This window comes from Arctopsyche grandis, chromosome 1 (genome assembly GCF_051622035.1).
Source record: "Arctopsyche grandis isolate Sample6627 chromosome 1, ASM5162203v2, whole genome shotgun sequence".
Taxonomy (NCBI): domain Eukaryota; kingdom Metazoa; phylum Arthropoda; class Insecta; order Trichoptera; family Hydropsychidae; genus Arctopsyche; species Arctopsyche grandis.
This window is the reverse complement of record NC_135355.1, coordinates 30,494,551-30,514,614: the sequence shown is the minus strand read 5'-3', so window position 1 is coordinate 30,514,614 and position 20,064 is coordinate 30,494,551. Positions and strand designations below refer to the sequence as shown.

The following is a 20,064-nucleotide window of genomic DNA, read 5'->3' as shown; positions in this document are numbered from 1 at the left end:
CGACCCGCAACCCTAGTGAATGACCCGTTTCGATGCCGACTTGGCGTGACTGCGTTGTCTGTGCATCGGTCAGTCGGCGCCTTTTCAAGTCGACGATGATGCCGTACTTGGCGAGGAAGTCAGCTCCGATTATCGCTCGTGGAACTGCCGCCACGATGAACGACCATGGATATTGGCGTAGGAGACCGATGTTCACCACCATCTCTTGTGTTCCGTATGTGGCGATTCGCGATCCATTGGCGGCACGAAGTTCCAATTGCGCGGGTCGATTGCGGTTCTCTGGGGGGGCGGGGAGAACGGAGACGTCGGCACCTGTGTCGATGAGAAAGCTCATCCCGGTTCTCTGGTCTCGAACGAAGAGACGAGAGTTGTGAGGCCCGCCGGTTGTTGAGTTGACCGACGGGCTTACTCGTTTCCCGCTTTCTTGAAACTGCACGGTGGTTCGCATCTGTTCGAGCGGTTACCGTACCTCTGATGGAACCGACACGTGTAGAAAGTTGTCTTGTTATGGGGGCCGCGGTTTGAATTCTTCGGTCCTCTTCGCTCTTGCGCGCGCAGCATTTGTTTAATCTCCTGCATGCTCTGGTCCGCCGAGGCTATCCAGTCTTCGCAGTTCCGCAACCTAGCTTCTACGCTGGAACGGTGTGGTGCTGGGGGTGCGTGAGTGCGTGAAAAGGCGTCCACGTGCGGGCACGGTGCGGTGCTGGGGTATTCCGCGGGAGCGGGGGCGGGGGCGGGGGCGGCAGCGGGGGCCGGGGCGAGGGCGGAGGCTGAGGGGGCAGCGCTTAGCTGGAAAACGTCGACCGGCCGCTGTGTCTCGAAAACGCGGTCTGCGACCGCCGTCAGCTCTTTTATGTTGGTCGTCGTCATCGTTGCGAGCGCCGACTGCACGGGAACTGGAAGTCTTCGCGTCCACATGACTCTCAAAAAATCTGTCGAGCACGTGTTGCCCGCGGTCGCCTTCATATGGAACCACAAGTCTGATGGTCGGCTGTCGCTGATCTGAAGGTTCGCCATCAGTCTGTTGATGCGATTGTCGTGGCTATCCGAGAACGCCTCTACCAGTCTTCTTTTGGTAGTTTCATAACGGTTTCCCTTGGCCTGCTCCAAAAGGATGTCTCGGATGAGCGGGAGGAACTTGTTGTCGAGGAGTCCCACGACCGTGGCGAATTTCGCCTCGTCCGACTTGATGAGCGCGCACGGAAACTGTGTTTCGAGTCGTGCGAACCACAGCTCGGGCGCTTCGTCCCAGAAGGGCGGAACGCGCACGGCTATCCTCGCCACTTCTATCTCTGCTCCTGAATAGGCTTCTGCCGCGGGGGTAGAGGCGGGGGTGGCGGCGGGGGCCTCGTCGAGAAGGCCTGTGATGATGGGCGCCATGCTTGTACCGTACGTTTTTGACAGCTGCGTGTTTTGACAGATGCGTGTTCTTGTTTTAAAGCACCTGTCATCGACGTTGTGGCTGGACTCCAGTCGATAGGTAGATAGGTAGGTAGCCGTGTCTGCTCGTTTATTGTCACCCGCGGGCCGCGACGCGTGTTGATGGCGATGGGGGCGCGGCGGGTAGCTTCCCCGCCTGGCTCGGCGAGGCAGGGATGAGCGGCATGTTGAAATTGATCGAGGCTGCGTGACTCGATGTCGGGGGTCACCAGTATGGAGGATGAACGAATGAGACGACTGGCATGTTAATGCACGTGTTTATTATATGACAGCTGAAGACAGAGTGGGTAGCGGCTCTCCGAACCCAGCCGGGTTGGTCCCCACTCGCAGGAAGGCAACCAAACTCGACCATGTCGTATAAGCGAGCCGCCACAATATATACACTATATTTTTATTCAATAACTAATGTTGTACTCGATGAAATATCATCGCATGGGTGTTGGCGTATTAAGTGATTAAATAAAAAAAATTAAAAGAAATGTCTCGGTTCTTTTAAATATATTTAATTTAATATTTATATTTAACTAGTTTTTTTACCCGGCTTCGCTCAGTCTTTGTAATATAAACAGCTTAAACACGGCGAATCTAATAGTAAATATTCATTTGTTTTTATTAAATTTATTTGAATCGAAAAAAATATATATTGAATATTAATGGAAATTCTGTAAACTGTCATAGAAACTGTTTTGAAATGGTCATAGAAACTGTCTTGTTTACGAAGTTCCCCCCTCCCGACGCCCCCCATCCCCCGTCCCCATGTCGTCATGGAAATTTTGACTTGTTTTCGTTCCCAACCAACAATATTTACATGCAAAGTCTCTTTCGAAATTATATATTAGACTAGACAAATTGTTTAATATGAAAAAAAATGGTAAAAACTACCTACATACCTAAACAATATAAAACACCAATAGAAAAATTAATTAATTAATTAAATAAATTTTCAATAGATGGCGCCAAATGCTCAGAGACTTACCTAGAGGAAACATTGGTAGCAAACAGTACATATGTATATATAGAAGTTTTTTCCTTCGTTATTATATTCGTACATTTTGTTGCCAGTGTTTTAGCTGTGACGTATAATATGTATGTCGAATCGAAGCGACTATTATAGTTCGGCGAGCGTTATCACAGATACACAGATAGAATAGCGATATTATTATAATCATTAGCGATAATGATTAATTATCAAAACTCAAAACCTACTGTAGTATGTTTGTAACCGAAAACGCAAATATCGGAAGGCAAAGATCGAAAATCGATAGATAAAAAAGGGTGTCTCCCCCCGTCGTACATACTCACTTAATTTGCGCGAGCAGGATACAACAGGAACAAGAGGAACAGGCTTTTCCTGTATGACAAAAAGATATATAATTTCACCGCATGCCACTCATATATATTGTGGCGGCTCGCTTATACGACATGGTCGAGTTTGGTTGCCTTCCTGCGAGTGGGAACCAACTCGGCTGGGTTCGGAGAGCTACTACTCACTCTGTCTTCAGCTGTCATATAATAAACACGTGCATTAACATGCCAGTCGTCTCATTCGTTCATCCTCCATACTGGTGACCCCCGACATCGAGCCACGCAGCCTCGATCAATTTCAACATGCCGCTCATCCCTGCCTCGCCGAGTCAGGCGGGAGAAGCTACCCGCCGCGCCCCCATCGCCATCAACAGAGCGCGTCGCGGCCCGCGGGTGACAATAAACGAGCAGACACGGCTACCTACCTACCTACCTACCTACCGACGTCCAGCCAACGTCGATGACAGGTGCTTTAAAAAATGGGGGAGCGAATGAGACGACGATCTTGACAGCTGGATGTGGAGTCATGCGCGATCCACTACACATAGAACGGTCATCCAGCACCACAAGACATACACCACCTCAGCACCATCATCATCATCAAGGCCCCGTCCGTCCCCACGAGCGTCGTCACGCCGAGACGGGCGGTAGCGCTACAACACCTCCACGAGCCACAACGACTCACAGTCCAGCTCGGAGTATCATCAACCACATCGATGCCCCTGCCGCCCCCGCCGCCCCACCAACCGACATCAGCCTCGGAAGAGCGGCGCCGGCGCAGCATCGCATCGCGCGACCATCGGACCAGCCTCCGTCCTGCTCGCGACGTCACCGCCCTCGAATGTACCGACCATTCAGGGCGGTACACCTACACAGCGGATGACCCACGTCAACAATTTTTTTCTCCCCACTCAATAATTTTTTTTCTCTTTCTTTGTGTAACAATAATTTTTTTTTCTATTGTAAAATTTGTTTCTTTGTAATTTTGGTATCGCTGATGCTGGGGGGGGAGTGATGTGGCGGCTCGCTTATACGACATGGTCGAGTTTGGTTGCCTTCCTGCGAGTGGGAACCAACTCGGCTGGGTTCGGAGAGCTACTACTCACTCTGTCTTCAGCTGTCATATAATAAACACGTGCATTAACATGCCAGTCGTCTCATTCGTTCATCCTCCATAATATTATATATACATGGTACCGTTTACCATGCTCCCTTTTTTTTTGATCTTTCGATTTTCGATCTTTGCCTTCCGATATTTGCGTTTTCGGGCGTTTCACACTCGGGTCCGTGAGGTAGACCCGTTTGTAACACAACGTTGAAACAATCTAAAAGCCATTTTGAATCAACCCAAATACTTTTTTTAGTTTTAACAAGCCTCTTATTGTATATTTTTCATCATTTTCGACTTTCCGTGTTAACACGTGGTCACACGTGTTAGGGCGTGTTATGAAAATAAAGGTTCCAAATTGTTCGTCAATATTGCGTCGTAAAGTAGGCAGTGTAAGATCGCGTTACGACGTGTTGTCGCGTGTTGACACGAGGTACGGCGACCCTTCGATGTCGTAGCGTGTGTTGCGAGTCGACAACATGAGCGAAGAAGCACTCATAGAATTGGTGAAACAGAACAAATGTCTCTACGATTTTAAAGCGAAAGACTATAAAGATACATACGTGAGACAAACGGCATGGGAAAGTATCGGAAGAGCTCTAAATATGACTGGTAAATAAAAAATTGATTTCATATAATTGCATATGTACATTTATAGGTATCACACGCAGTTCGCGCGTATTGTGCAATACGCTATAATGAAACCGAATGAGTGCCCTACTTAATGTACTGCCATCAAACGCTGATTCTAAGAATGACATGCAAAGCCTTTATTACGTTTGAGCATATTCAATCAGATATATTATAAAATTCAGAACACAACATAAACATGACTTTTATGGTAAACGGATTATATATTTTACACATGGCGACCGCGCACACGTCAATAGTTGCCACGAAAATCGCGAATACGGAATATCTGGCACTCGAGTTCTCGTTAGTATGATCGCGTGAGTAACTCTCGATGGATGGAAATTTCGGGTATCAGATGTTCCGTGATCGAGATTTTACTGACGTGTGCGAGATCGCTTTGTGCGGAATAATCACCGAACTGTAATATTTTGATAATCTTATTCTTCTTTTTTTAGAGATTTTTGCCTTACTGTTTCCACTAATCCCATATTTATCATAGACAACAAATTAAATGGTCAGTTGTTTTTAATAAATGGCAAGTAACTTTTACTTAAATTTAGTAACAATTGTGTACTATGTAGATAAAAATCGCTTATTGTTTAAGTTTTGTTGGCCAAACAGACTATAGTCAAGACGTCAGTGACCGATAACTATTTACTGACCGAGTCATCATCTATTTACTGACCAAATCAATCGAAGCTGCTGACCAAAACACAGGCATTTCTCATATAACGTTTCTATTATATTTTTTTATAAGTTTACATAATATGTATGTAAGTCACTGTGATTATCATATTACTCATGTAGTTTGTACACTTTTCATTGTATATGTTAGAAATATTCAGCTAAGAGGTCGCCTACTTCTGAAAGAAGTAGGCATCCAAAGAAACATCTCTTAACATCTTAGCCGTAAAAAACCAAGAACTAGTAGGCTTCAAAATGAAAGACCAAAAAAAATTGTATTTTAAATTCACGATTGAAAATAGTAAACATAAATATTTTTATTTGTGATATTCAAAGTGTACCAGGAAAAAAACAACATTTTTCCAGCTATTCTAGTCTTTTAGAATAACATTTTTGGAAGGAATGGTTTGAATATATGTACACATTAATTTTATTTTGTTAAAAGTTTTAGTATCTCGCTTTTCAATTGATATCTCAGATCTTCTTACTTCTGACTTGTGTACATACATGTGTGTATAGCATAACTTAGTATTTCTCTTATTTGCAGATGAAGATTGTAGGACTAATTGGACAAAACTGAGAAATTGTTACACAAATGCATTGAAAAGAAGAGCCCGTACTAAAAAACATAAATATTCAATGCCACAATGGAGACATGAATCTGACATGTCATTTTTACTTCCATTCGTATTAAAAAAGTGGAGGTAAATTTTACTAGCAAATTTTATTTTATTTTATTTTCACTCTTTAATTTAATCTACATATATGTACATATTACAGTAAATCCTTCGACCCCGTCGCTAGTGAAGACGAAACTAACATGGCTTATGATTGTAACGACATCTTCATTCCAATTTCTAGAGAATCAAGCGAGGAAAAATTACCGCATATCGACAATATTACAGTTAATTCTAATATGCAATCTGAAACTAGCACTCCAAATATAATCATGCACGATATCGAACACCCACATTCTAGCGCTTCCTACCAAGTATTTGAAGAACGACAATTACATACCCCGAGGCCAGTTTCAAATAAACAGAATTATGACACGACCGTGGAAGATCTTGTTGAAATTATGAAAATGAACACCGAACTAAGATCGAAATCTATACAGTTCAATTCAGCGACAGATGAAATCGAGATGTTCTTCCTGAGTATAGCCCGTACTGTGAAACAACTACCCAAAGAACAACAGATTCGGATTAAAATGAGTGTAAGTCAACTTGTATATGAAGCTGAATTATCATGCTGTAGATCGGGTGATTCTTCTCGACCCAAGCGAAGACGAAAAACCGCAAAAACTAAAGTGTACAATGATGAATTGTCACCTCGGTCAACACCTTCACCTTGCGTATTACCTCGACTTTTGATAAATAAGACTGAAAATTTTAACGGCAATGAAGAAATCAGTGACCAAGAAAGAAGGAAAAAGAATAAAAGGAATTGAAAGAAATCACCTATACTCTTTTGCAATCTATAAAATTGTATTCCATACAATAGTAAAATGATGATGTAGCTTATTTTTGTATTGAAAATTTGCCTTCATTATAAATTAGTTGTTTGCGTAACAAATTTGATGTATTACCTCTGCAATAATATTGAAATAGTACTTTTGAACGCATAAATTGCATTGAGATAATAAAATAAAACATGTAACTAACTAAAACCAGTATATAATACATTTTATATTGTCATGAAAATAAATTTATTTATTATTTATTTATAAATATGCTTTTTTGTTATATGTACCTATATAATAGGGGTAAAACAATTATTTAAAAATAAAATAATTATTTTTATTATACAGAAGATTTTGATAAATTGTGTATAAATTTTTCACCCAAATTATTAAACAAAATTATTTTAGGTCCATATTTATATACATATGTGCATGGTGTAAAAAAAATCTTATAAAAACCGTAAAAGCCGGTTTGGTTATCGATATGGATTTTTGTTTCTTTAGCCATTCCTATCTAAATGCCAATTTATCTGATTTTACTGTCGAAATGGTAACTCAAAAATTGGCTCATTTCTATCCATTGCTGTCGCCATTATCTGATTGTGATTTCAATTTATATTCAAAGATGTACAAGGACGGCTATAATCAGAGCAGCCAAGAAAACATCTGGGTTCTGGTGTAACTACGAACCCGCTCCGTTTTTTTTTTCGGATTTTTAAAATATAAGTTTTTCGAATAAAAATTCGCTATAATTTAAATATTATAAAATATGACACGGGCCCTTTCGAGGACTGAATCTCGGTTTTTAGCATCGGCTGGTACCCCCCTCTCGTCAGTATAATGTTGATCTTTTTCTATTTGGCTAATGTCGAAAGGGCCATTGCCACGTCCATACTACCGATATCTACACCCGATATTCTCAAATTTTCCATATCCAGTTCCCATATTGCAACTTGTATTTAGGAACTGGTTATGGAAAAATTCGCAAATATTGTTAGTATGGACGTCTATTGCACCTACGATCGGTCTCTGTGACGAGACAGAATGTTAATTCTGCGCGCGCACATTAGTTTAACATTCTGCCTCGTCACGTAGACCCACCAATCTGTTGGCGGCAGTGTCGGCGTTCTGCGCCTGACAGCTGTCCATTCGCCAGCCATTGCTCGTTGTGTCGCGACGCCATGTCTTCGATAGAATTGGACCCCGGCATTTGTCAGGCGTTACGATGGTTGCACTCTTCGAGCCCGGAGTCGACCGAACAATTGCGTGCAGCTCTAGACGAACTGATTCTCGCTCAAGATGGACCTGAACGTACCATGGCCAACGTCCTACCCAAGAAATATCTCGATATCGGGAAGGAGAAGGAGAAAGAAAAGGAAAGGGATAGGGAGCGCGAGAGAGAGCGTGAAAGAGAAAGGGAACGGGACCGTGACGAGATGACATTAGAGTTATTGGAAGAAGATCTCGCATGTGCTGTTTGTCGCCATCTCGCCGTACAAGCGGGAAACAGACTGGTCGAATGCGACGTCTGCCACAAACTGTATCATCAGGTATATCAACTATTCAATTATTCGAATTGCAACGTCATGCCAAATAAGTAGATACAATGTACATCCCGAAATATGAAGATATCGTTTGGCATATTTAGTAATTGGAAAACTAGAATAAATAAAATATGTGCAGTATTATAATAACGATGTGAGGGAAATATTTTTTTGTTTTTTTTTTTTTTTTTTCAGGAATGTCATGATCCTCCTATAAGTGAAGCAGACGCGGAAACTGGTTGGCAGTGCGCAACTTGTCCGACCGCACAAAACATGGATGTGGAAAGTGGTCCCAGTTCTTCGAAGATGACAATCATTTCCATGCCATCGATTGCAAGTGCCAGTAAACCATCTTCAGGAAAAGCCCCTTTTAACCCGTTGCCCGGTTCTTCTAAAGTTGTAACTCCTAATATAAATATAATATCAGCTGATAAGCGTCTTCAAATAATGAAGAAAAAAGCTGCTAAACAGCAGGAAAATAAACGCAAGCATACTAAGTAATTTTTTTTCGTGTTTGTATGCATTTACGTATTGTAATATGTGCAATTGTATAATTCCAATGAATTCATGTTGTGTACTTTATTAATAAATCCATACAATATAATACTTATTTATTTAAATAACCCGATTGTTACTATTAAATAAAATCATTTATAAGTTCTTCATATATGTACATGCTTGAATTAATTCAATCTCGTTGACATCTGTTGCCCGGGTGTAATCCACATGATATTGATTTTGGAAAAGCACAGCCTTCACAGCAAAAACTCTACCACCCCAGCCTTAACAGATCTACACATAAGTTCCTTTTATATTAAAATTATAATATATATGTACATTTCTTTATTTTGGTGCGTTTTATGACGGAAAGTAGCATTGCGGAACAGCAATTTCATGCTTCGTTTTCTTTATTGATATACCCTTAATTTGTGGATGAATTATCATTAAGAGAGCTGTACACCCGAAACCTTAATTTTGTTGCCGTTCCTTCGATATATATATTGAGTGAATGCGACAGTTGCGCTTCGACCAGATAATACGTATTTTAAATCGACAAAATCAAGGTTTCGTATTCTCCAATTTTCTCCTCCGAAACTGGACCAATTTTTAAAAAAATTTCATCATCGGTATGAGAAAGATACTTTCTGTGCATCTATCGGCGTATTTTTTTTTAAATCGACCGTTAAATAAGCACGCTGGACTCGTTTCGTGGGTGTAAAAAAGAGGCGATTTTATAGATGTTTGGCGGCTCCTATCTCATATAAAAAATAATTAATCAAAAAAAATAAAACGATAGATGCAACCCAATGGTGGATATCCATAGCATATTAAAAAATAATTTCTCTAGTGCCGTAATTGAGGAAGGGAGAAGTATAGTACGTTTGTATGGACAAGGCGCTGCTGTCCAGCCCTCTTAAGGGTGGATGGCGGGGGTTGTTTTTGTCTCGGGACATCACGCTCTCTTCACATCACTTGTTACTTCTCAGGTGTTCAGCTTGGGATAAAAAAAATAGATTGGTTTAGCGTTTTTATTTCAAAGCTTTTTGCGGAATAATCACCGAACCGAATTTTGCTTTGGGGCGCCGCACTAGTGTGAGTCGGCAACTTGACGAGCACAAAGAGTGTTGGCAGACGTGGCCGGTGTGCGAGGGCGAAGGCGAGTGCGAGTGCGAATGTGTGTGTAAGTTGGAGTGGGAGAGGGAGCGGGAGTGGGAGCGGGAGCGAGACCGGGACCGGGACGGCCGATCGAGACCGGCAGCTCCAGCTGGTGGCGAAGTGGGAAGTGCAAAGTGCGAGAGCCGACTGTCGACTGTCGACTGTCTACTGTCTACTGTCTACTGTCTACTGTCGATTGCCGATACTCGGGTGGGGATCCTAGATTGCCGATTGGTGGGTGGTGGGTGGTGGGTGGCGGCTGACGACTGACGACTGACGACCGGCGGTCACCGATTGGCGAGCGAGTGAGCTGGTCTCCGCCGATTGATTGCCCGCTCCGAGTGCGAATGGCGGCCGCCTCCTGCTAGCGAGCTGCAGCCGCCCCGAAGGTGAATCCTCGAGCCCGGCCTTCTTCTTCTCCTTCTCCTCTTCTTCTTCAGCCCCGCAACTCGAGACACGTGCCGATGCCGATGCCGATTCCGATGCACTTTCGCTCGGATCGACCCGTCTTCCGGTTCAGACGAGGACATGCGAACCTTATCACCCGGCCGAACTGACACATGGCATATCGATTACGATTCGAATCTACCCATTTGAATGTTTTCGGCTAATTTACGCACTCGAGCGCTCGGCTTCGCCCAGCTTTTCGTTTGCGAGAATCTTACTTGGGTACATATTTCAAATTGTTGAATAACAGCTGAAACGAAAAAAAAATGATAAATAAAAGTAATAGTTTCGCCTAATGAAACTTAATAATAATTTTGACATTCGAATTTGCTATACATATTGTATATATTTTCATAATACATAAACAAAGCAACCCCCCCCCCCCCGCACAATAGTTGCTTGATAGAAAAACAAATGAAAAATTATATGTTATACATCGTTTGTTTTAAAATTTCAAAATATATTCTAATGAACTATTTAAATACTTATATAATATATTCTTTTTTTAAAAACAAAATATGTAACTGACTTTTAATTTGTTACATATTTTTAGTTTATTGACTATTTAATGTGATCTTTATGTCCGACGCAAACTGGCAAGCAATGTTGTCTGCGACAAACTTATATAGAAATATTCTGGGACTCCAAGAGAACCATGTTGAAAAACGCTAATACTGTCAACATGATTATAAACAGATTATAGAAAAACCGTATATATGTACAAGAAGGGTGCACCTCACAGGATCGAATTAGAAATGCACGAAAAACCAAATATCGAAAATTGAAAGATCTTAAGTCGAAAGATCAAAAAAAAGGGTGCATGGGAAACGGTACATACTCACTTAATTTGCGCGAGCAGGATACAACAGGAACAAGAGGAACAGGCTTTTCCTCCCGTATTCTGCGCGCGCAAGAAAAATCTTGCTGAAACTATGGTTATAATGACACTTGGCTAATAATATAGTAAGTTTACATATGTATGTATGTGTATTTTATCATTATCTATTCAGTTTGGTCAAAAAAGGCTTTCAAAATATTGGAAATTTCGAAAACTACTGGTTTTAAAACGAAACATTTTCTCTATACTTATACTATACATTTACAAAGCACTCGACTAGCATAAAAACAAATTCATCAGAAAAAATCTAAATCTGCGTATTTAGACATATACATACATATGTACTTCAATTAAATACTATAACAATTACGTTTGTGATTCTGTTTATAAGGGTTCGGTGATTACTCCGCAAAAAGCGATCTCGCGCACGTCACCAAAAAACTCGATCACTGAACATCTGGCACACAAAAACTTCAACAATCGAAAGAGAACCAACGCGAAATATTGTACTAGCCAGAACTCGAGTACCAGATATTCCACATTCGCGATTTTTCTGACATCGAACTCCGTTTACCGTTTATATGACATGATTTAAAAATATATTTTATTATTCACTTCAAAGGATTAAAGTTGGCCTCTGGAATTGTCATTTCTTCTATGGAGTTTGAGGTGTAGATGATTTCAATGTTTTTATTAAGTTTTGAAATCCATCATTTTTTTCCAATAATATCATATTTTTGTTTGTTGAATTCAATCTTTCTACATACAAACATGAACTTTTGTACCTACATAGGTATATTGATAAAATCATAAAAAAATTCTATTACATATGTTCGTTCTATACTTTTTACATACAAATGATAGTATCGATTTACATATCAATTTTGCAAAACCAATCTACTGTTAAAACCGAGAAATGATTTTATAAACCGTAAAAAATACATAGATGCATAAAACGTATCATATTTAGTAAATTTAGATGTCCATCGTCCAATTCTTGTTATACATATTCTAGAACTCTGTTTTTCTACTTGTCTCTTCGACTTGGTACTAGAATCATCATAGAAATCATTCCAGAAACATTCTCCAATATCTTTACATGTTACGACTTGTTCCAACTTTTAATTCAATATTTAATATAATAAATGAAAATTAATTATTTTAAATAAAATTAATATATTAGAATTTTCAATTTAAAAGGTTTTGGTTTAATTACATAGTAGCATGTAGCTGTAATACACATAAAATTATTAATCTTATTCAAAATTGATGGCAAATTATATTCAAGTACAGAAACGAAGAGTTCATTTAACGAATATTGGTGAAACCTGGTCCACTAATTTAGAATAGCTCTTGTAGTATTTGTTTGAACCGAAAAAATCAATTTTCTGGGATTTCTTCCTTTTTCACATATGGAAATCAAGTATGACTACTGATAAAACCAGCAACACAGGTCAGTGGTTAGCATACAATGCTATCAACTGAGGGGTCATGGGTTCAAACCCTGGCTCTATGTTGCTGGCCAGACCTTAAATATATATTACTCTAGGTCGATCGTTTCCTATGGTAGTTAGTCAATTGATCTGATTTCATTGTTGAAACGGTTCCTAACAAATTGGCAACCTATCCTCATTTGTCGCCATTATATAAAATACATATATACAAATTTATTATAAATTCATATAATGTACATATGTACAAATTTGGTCATAGGTGTTACCTTGGAGCAAAACCCATAATAGCACCATGGTAAATATACATTTTATTAGATAAATAAATAAAAAAATGTACCTATTTTTGTTTGTTTTTTGACATTAGTTTCTGAATATATGTATGTGTGTAGGTGAAAAGGGTTTATTGAATTCATTGGATAATATTCAACTATTTATAAACCATCTCAGAATCTGAATCAGATGGTAATCTGTAAAGTTGAAAATATATTTGGCTTTAAATGTTGTATTCATATTATAGTCCTATAAGTTATTTAAAAAAGTTTATTTCAATACTAATAAATTTCGAACTTTTGCATTCCAGATTATAATAAGTTCAAACTTTCCGGAGCTTAGCAACTGGTATTATCACAGACGAGACAGCTCGCATAGAATTTTGAAAATATGGGCATTCAAGATTTACAAGCTCTGCTAGAGAACGAAGGAGTCAGCGTCGATTTGTTCAGAATTGGAAGAAACCACACGGGCGGTTTCCGTCTACTCGTCGACGCCGAAGGTTGCCTTGATAGATTGTACGGTGGATTTTTTTCAGGCGAGTTTATGTAATAATATACATATATAAATATAAACGAAAAAAATCATGTGTGTGTGGTTTGGTTTTATTTACATTTTTCGTGCTTGATTAATATGTTCAAGTGTTGGTAATCCACAGATTGGGCTTGCGGCGGTCAGTGGGCACGGTGTGTTCAATTTTTCGTCTCACTGAAAGCCGCCCTGGGCGAACATCAAGTTTCCGTTTGCATATGCTTTAATGGAGCTCATCCTACCACAGCTGCCGGTGCACCACTCGTCCCTCCAGCTCAATGGGCACAGCAGCAAGCAGCCAATCGGCAAAGAATCAACAGTGTTAGCATTTTTGTTATAATAACCAGTCTAACTTCATTATTATCTTAAATTCATAAATTATTCCGATTACCTGTTGATACTTTTTAATGTGTATTATGTATAATTTCAATAGGTGTGTAAGTAATTTTAGAATTTATTACAGGTGTTGCGTCACATTGCTGCTAAGGGTACACCACCTCCAAAAGTTTGGTGGGTGCCGCCAGCTGGATTACATTCCTGTTTGAGAACCGCTCTACGTCATTTGAGTATTCCCATGGTAAGCTCATAGAAAAATTAAACTCTAAAACATATTATATAGATGTTAACCCTTTGAGTGCTGACGTTTGACGGCTTTCTGTTGAAAGCCCGCCACGCTGAAAATTTCGCCAACATTTCCAATTAGAATTATTTAGAAATCCAATAGAAAGCAGGTATAAAAATTGTAGCTAATCCAAACAAACCCTAGATAACTACCGCTGAGGATTTCGAGTTTTGTAAAGGTGTGTTTAGACTCTAACATATCTTGCAACAATATAAAAAAAACAAAAGAAGTCTATTAATTAACGTATTGTTCTAAAACTAGTTCCATCTCCTTCATTGTTGTTAAAATGTAATGCTCACAATCTAAATGCCAAGCCACAATCGAAAATACTCAGCGGTTAGGGATTTCCATCGGGAAATTCTGCTATGGTTATAAATTTAGAAATTCCGGTGTAAACCAGTCTTTATGTTCCCATGTTCAATGCAGTTTTTATTATGCTACATGGAAAGGCTTAGCAGGTAGTATTCTTGTTTATTTTGTAGATGCTCAAAATACAACGCCTATTGGCGTTTTTCAGGCCTATGGAACATATGAATGTGTCCATATATAGAATATACTAAAAAATATTTTTCACACTGCTATTTACGTGCAGTTGCTGGTCTGTACTGTACCAGTATGGATAGACCTTAATATATATTTTACTGGTTGGTCTGCATATTCACCCATATCAGGTTTCACAGATGCTGGTAAAATAGGCATATCAATTCAATGTTGAATTTTTATCGTATTTGTGACGATTTTTCAATCGTCAATACGCAATTGTAATTATGTATGTATCTGAAGATCTTAATTTTGTCAAATGAATCAATTTCACTTTCTCCCTTGTAATTATTGCGTTTTAACTCATAAAATTATATTTTTATAAGATTATTTTATAAGCAGCAGCGTGGCTCGGTCATTAAGCTTCTGCTTAACACTGAGAGGCGCCGAGTTCGATCCCTTGAGCTGACCTCGATTGAAAAGAATTTTTTTAAGTATATCTGTAATGCTGCTGGTCAGACCAGGATTTGTGACTCCTGGTTGATCGTTTCCTATCAGAGTTTGCCAATTTTCTCTGATTTCATTGTTGAAACGATTCCCGATTAAAAATTGGCTAAAAATCCTTCCTACCCACTATGTCACCACTATTTGAGTATGATTAATGTAAATATTACAATAAAAATGTATGTACAATTCATAGATGTCTCGTTAATTGTCGAGTTTAAGTCAGTGTCTCGTAATTTAGCGACTTATATAATAAAAAATGCTGTATTGTTTGTAATTTGGCCAGGAAGGCGCATTGGGGTTTACCTGTAATGCCTTCCTGGTATGAAATAAAAAAAAATAATAATAATAATAAAACTGTTTTTGTTTTCAGATGGTTACCACTGATGATCATCACCAGGAAGTCGTAGGTTTGTGTCGGGAGCGGGGCTATGCTGGGCTACTTGGATGTGCTGGAGAATATCTTGCATTCCAACCACCTAGATATTTCTGTTCCTCTCGCTTGAAACTAACGTACAGGGTGAGGGATCCACCATCAGAATTCAATATTGAAAAATCAATATCGGTGTACTCATTCATTGCATTTGCAGTCATCGTTAGAAACCAAAGAATATATGGTGCACGATCTCGCGCAGTGGCTTGAGATTTCCCAAGATAAAATATGCATCGTGGCGGCTCTGCTTGGCAATAATATTTTAACGGAGCAGCATTTGACCGATTTTCACAGAAGACTGAACAATAACCAAAAAAAGGTTTTTTTTTTTCATTCCATAAATATGTATATCTCGTTGACGTTGATGTTTTTAATATATTGTATTTTCCAGTTAACGGGCGAAGCTTTAGTTCGCAGCGTTGCTACTCATATTCGTGATTTTGCAAGCAAAGATTTGGACGCATTGTGCGTGGACGTCTTCGGCAACACCAATGACTATCGTTGTCCTCTGCTGAAACAATCCATTCAGTATTATATTAACGGCACGAAAGATGGATTTTTAAAGTACAAGAATACAGTCGGTTAGCTTTTTATTTTAGTAAGTTTTATCATTTTTGTGAAAACACATTTGTATTTTTATTCACGAAACTTATAATGATCTAGGATGGAAACAAAAACTTCGTAAGCCGATCCACAATGTTTCTAAAGAAGTTGATATGGATACATCCAGACTGGCATCGGAAGCTAATAAACCTGAGGTAATTTACCGAATAGTGATTTACTTCCTTTCATTATCATGTGTATTCTATATTATTATAATTGTATTTTTAGATGGGTGAGTTTAAACTAGGAAATGTATCTTGCTCCGGAACAGACTGGTCTGAAAACGTTGGATTGGAATCAACTTCTGACACAAAATCAAATGTCAGTGCCAGTACATTAATGTCAGCCAAGACTCCGGCGCCGACACCAATCTCATCAAAAGACGTAATCAAATTGAAATTTCGCAATACAGTAAACCCCTTGAGAACACAGTTTTGTCTCAAAACGTGAACGTAAAATACTTTTTATTTTTTTATATATTTACCGTGTTCTCGAGGGTGGTCTACCACCGTATATCAATTTGTCAAAATACATATACATTTTCTAATACTTAACGATGTACATTGCAGACTATAAAAAGTCCAATTACACCGTTCCCCATTGAAGTGCTTCGAACTTGTTCCGAGAGACATTCGAAGGGCCTCATGTCACCGTCACTGCTCACGATTCTCATGCATCGTCAGTTAACGTTACCAGTACTGCTAGAGGATGAGACCCATAGAGAATTGCCATCGATTCATCACCTCTTCCAACCAATCAGACAAAACATATATGCTATTCTTTTCAACATGCATCACTATCACTTCATGGCGACTCGAAATAAAGGTAGTAGATATAAATATGTATATATAAATTATGCATTATTATGAGTCTAGTTATAAATGTATGCCGAAATGTCTTGCAGAAGGAGAGAAATCTACATCGCCACTTCCCATTAATATATCTGAATGGATTTACAGTCGGCGGAATCCTGGAAAGTCATCTGAACTTGTGCCAGGGGTTATGCTGGACTGGCCTGTTCCGACTGTTCAACGTCTTTGGTTTGGGTATGTACATATATAATTTATTTATTTTAGATAGTGTATATGTTACAGTGAAAGCATATTTTCACCAATTCAAGCAGTAAACATGTATCAAACAACGAATTTACAACATTTCACTCTATAAATTTAACCCTAACAACCCAATTTTAAATGAATAGGGCCAACCCTTATTTAACCTAACCTATCATAACCCTTAAATAATACCAACCTTAACAATCTAATCTTAAATGAATAAAACCAACCCTGAAAATGTAACTGGTTATGATTTGACTGAAACGCCAGTGAAAATATAATTTCACTGTGACACACACATACATATGTGTGTAAATACATATATATATATAGGTGATTAAATTTCCATAAGATATTTATTTTTTTGGGTGGTTTTCTTTTTTTTAGAACTGCGCAAGATGATAAAAATCGTCGAATTCGAGCTTTCTTATCTTGTATGCGTTCAGAAAATCCCTTGATGACCAACAGTTCATATGTGCCACAACATCTCATGCTGTTTGCTACAGTTTTAAGGTATGCAATGTACAATTTTGACTTAAATACATTATGAATCGAAATTTATATGCTGTTTTATTTTTCGTTTTAGGTATATTATGACATCGCAGGTGCAATGTTTAAGACGACATGAACTAGACGCTTTCCTGGCCACTGCTTTCGCTACCGATCTTATGAATCCATTACCATTACAAGAAATGACTGTGAATTTTCATTTATATTCATATGAAGACTGTTTGCTGACATTTCCTTTTTTTATATAACTTATTTGAAAACATTTGCTTTAGTTGTCTGCTGTCACAGTGCGTGGTGTACAACTAGGAGCTCTCGTTATGACTGGTATCGAAAATGCATTGTTGGCAAATGACGCTTGTGGTGCCCCAATCTGGTGGCCCTTCACGTCTCCTTGGATATTCTTTGATGGTAAACTCTTCCAACACAAACTAGCGAGAGCAAATTCTGTCAAAAATCTTGTGCAGCTCTGCGATAATCAAGTTGATGTCGTTGTAAAGGTAATTTAATATCAAGTGTATAAATCTTCCGATGTGTTTTAACGAATGGGAATTTACTTTCACCGTAAGTTGAAGTGTTAATTGATTGTTTTGTTCACTTTAGGTTGAAAGAATGCGAAAAGCTATTTTGGAAGGACTGAACATTGAATTCGCAATTCCACCACTGCCGATGAACCCAAGTACTATTTTAAATTATTCTTTTGCCTACATTAGATTGCTTTGGTTTTAATACAAAAATTTGTCAAATTTTAATTATTACATCTAATATATAATTTCGAAAGGGACTTTGTATGTATGTATGTAAGTTTTGATTCAAAAACCACTAGTACTTGATAAACTATAAATGCCACATTTACGTACATACATATGTGTACGTGTTGTGAGGCGACTAAGAAGAAAACTATTATATATAGTTTGTATAATACATTTTCAATTTTTATAAAGGAAACTCAAAATTTTCCAGATATGACGAATATCGGCTATCCTCCACCGGGCGTCCTTGGTTGGGCCAATTCGAAAGGTCGCGGAAATTTGAACACAACTCACCGCGTCGGCGGAAGATTGGAAATAGCTGGAGTTGTGGTCGGACAATGGGGAGCCAATTACGCTCGCTCGGCTCAACCGAGATACACTCCCCAGGTGACTTTTTTTTTTAATGCTATTAGAATTAAATATATACATTAACAGGATCACCATTTTGAATTATTTTCATCAGTTAATAAACATGTCACAGATTGGATATTCCACGTATCCTTCACAACACAGTACATACAATCATCATTCATCAAGAGGACGTGGGGTCAGTCGCGGCCGAGGTGTAGGAGTAACAACTCGGGGAGGCTTGGCTCGTCGCACACGCCATCGCACCACTCGTCCCGCGGCACCTCGCGGACGCTCCGATACCAACACCAACTCGATACGAGAACCCACCATATCGATAAATGGAAAGGTTTTACATGGCGAAGAGAAAAAAAATTTTAATAGCGCGACTGATGCAGCGGCCGCCAATGAGGCTTTAGTCGATTCGACGACAGACTCCACCAATCAACAAGAGCAGTTGTCTGATAATGGCGAATCGCCCGATTCCCAATTTGACAGCGCCACGTCAAGTAACGGAGTAAACAAGCCAAAATCGGCCAAAAATTTCAAGAAAACAGTTCCCAAGGGAAAGAAAAAGGGAACACAAAAGACTGAATCACCTGCCAAACCTGAAGATGTGATAAAAGTGTCCGAAAATAATGGAAAACTCGTCGAAAATCATACGACAATGAAAAACAAGGTTGGTTGCATTAAACATTACAGATATTTTGACATTTAAAAAATAAATCTGTAATAGAACTTTGTTTTGAATTTTAGATTCCCAGTAAGCCTGTCTCAATAGTCAATGGCGGCAACGAATCCAATGGGGATCACAAAAGTCAGGGCAAGTCTGCCCTCGACGACTAAAAAACACCCTTATCGATAGACTTAATCGAGGAAGCCTGAAGATCTCTTCCGTAAAATGAAACATCTTATAAGAAATAACCTTGCCACGAACGTTTCATGTTTTATATGATATATATATATATATATATATATATATATATATATATATATATATATATATACATACAAATATATGTATATATATATATATATATATATATATATATATATATATATATATATATATATATATATATATATATATACACATACAAATATATGTATATATATATTTTATAAATAAGGCTTCCTCTATATTATGATATACATTATAGACTGAAAAATAATAACTGATTTGTAACATATGTTTGATACAACTTTACACCGTATCTTATAACCCTAAAAATCTAAGACGCATTTAACCCGAATTTGACCACTGTTAGCCGTTCCCTAACTGAAGATAAAAGTTAAATAATTGTTTATCAGACGTTAGGGACGCTGTCAAGCTGTGACGGAAAGTGATATATATTTAATATATATGTATAAAAATATTATATTTCTAC

At 38.6% G+C, this 20,064-nt stretch overlaps 4 protein-coding genes across 4 annotated transcripts; 3 read left to right on the top strand and 1 right to left on the bottom strand.

Annotated features, from left to right (window-relative positions):
- Window positions 1–405: 405 nt before the first annotated feature.
- LOC143917548 (uncharacterized) lies at window positions 406–1,380 on the bottom strand. Its single transcript, XM_077439089.1, has one exon. The coding sequence runs from the start codon at window positions 1,378–1,380 to the stop codon at window positions 406–408; it is 975 nt and encodes a 324-aa protein (XP_077295215.1).
- Window positions 1,381–3,848: 2,468 nt separating this feature from the next.
- LOC143910240 (uncharacterized) lies at window positions 3,849–6,976 on the top strand. Its single transcript, XM_077428632.1, has 3 exons — window positions 3,849–4,465; window positions 5,718–5,874; window positions 5,951–6,976. Exons 1-3 carry the CDS (start codon window positions 4,333–4,335, stop codon window positions 6,618–6,620), a joined length of 960 nt encoding a protein of 319 aa, XP_077284758.1. The 5' UTR covers window positions 3,849–4,332; the 3' UTR covers window positions 6,621–6,976.
- Window positions 6,977–7,496: 520 nt separating this feature from the next.
- On the top strand, window positions 7,497–8,793 carry LOC143919061 (integrator complex subunit 12-like). Its single transcript, XM_077441246.1, has 2 exons — window positions 7,497–8,182; window positions 8,372–8,793. Exons 1-2 carry the CDS (start codon window positions 7,814–7,816, stop codon window positions 8,675–8,677), a joined length of 675 nt encoding a protein of 224 aa, XP_077297372.1. The 5' UTR covers window positions 7,497–7,813; the 3' UTR covers window positions 8,678–8,793.
- Window positions 8,794–9,806: 1,013 nt separating this feature from the next.
- On the top strand, window positions 9,807–19,645 carry LOC143919051 (constitutive coactivator of PPAR-gamma-like protein 1 homolog). Its single transcript, XM_077441236.1, has 18 exons — window positions 9,807–10,221; window positions 13,152–13,379; window positions 13,500–13,693; window positions 13,836–13,949; window positions 15,352–15,498; window positions 15,569–15,730; window positions 15,803–15,992; window positions 16,075–16,169; window positions 16,243–16,398; window positions 16,584–16,839; window positions 16,919–17,060; window positions 17,457–17,582; window positions 17,656–17,767; window positions 17,852–18,076; window positions 18,180–18,255; window positions 18,540–18,715; window positions 18,810–19,355; window positions 19,433–19,645. The coding sequence occupies exons 2-18, from the start codon at window positions 13,232–13,234 to the stop codon at window positions 19,520–19,522; spliced, it is 2,955 nt and encodes a 984-aa protein (XP_077297362.1). The 5' UTR covers window positions 9,807–10,221; window positions 13,152–13,231; the 3' UTR covers window positions 19,523–19,645.
- Window positions 19,646–20,064: the final 419 nt, after the last annotated feature.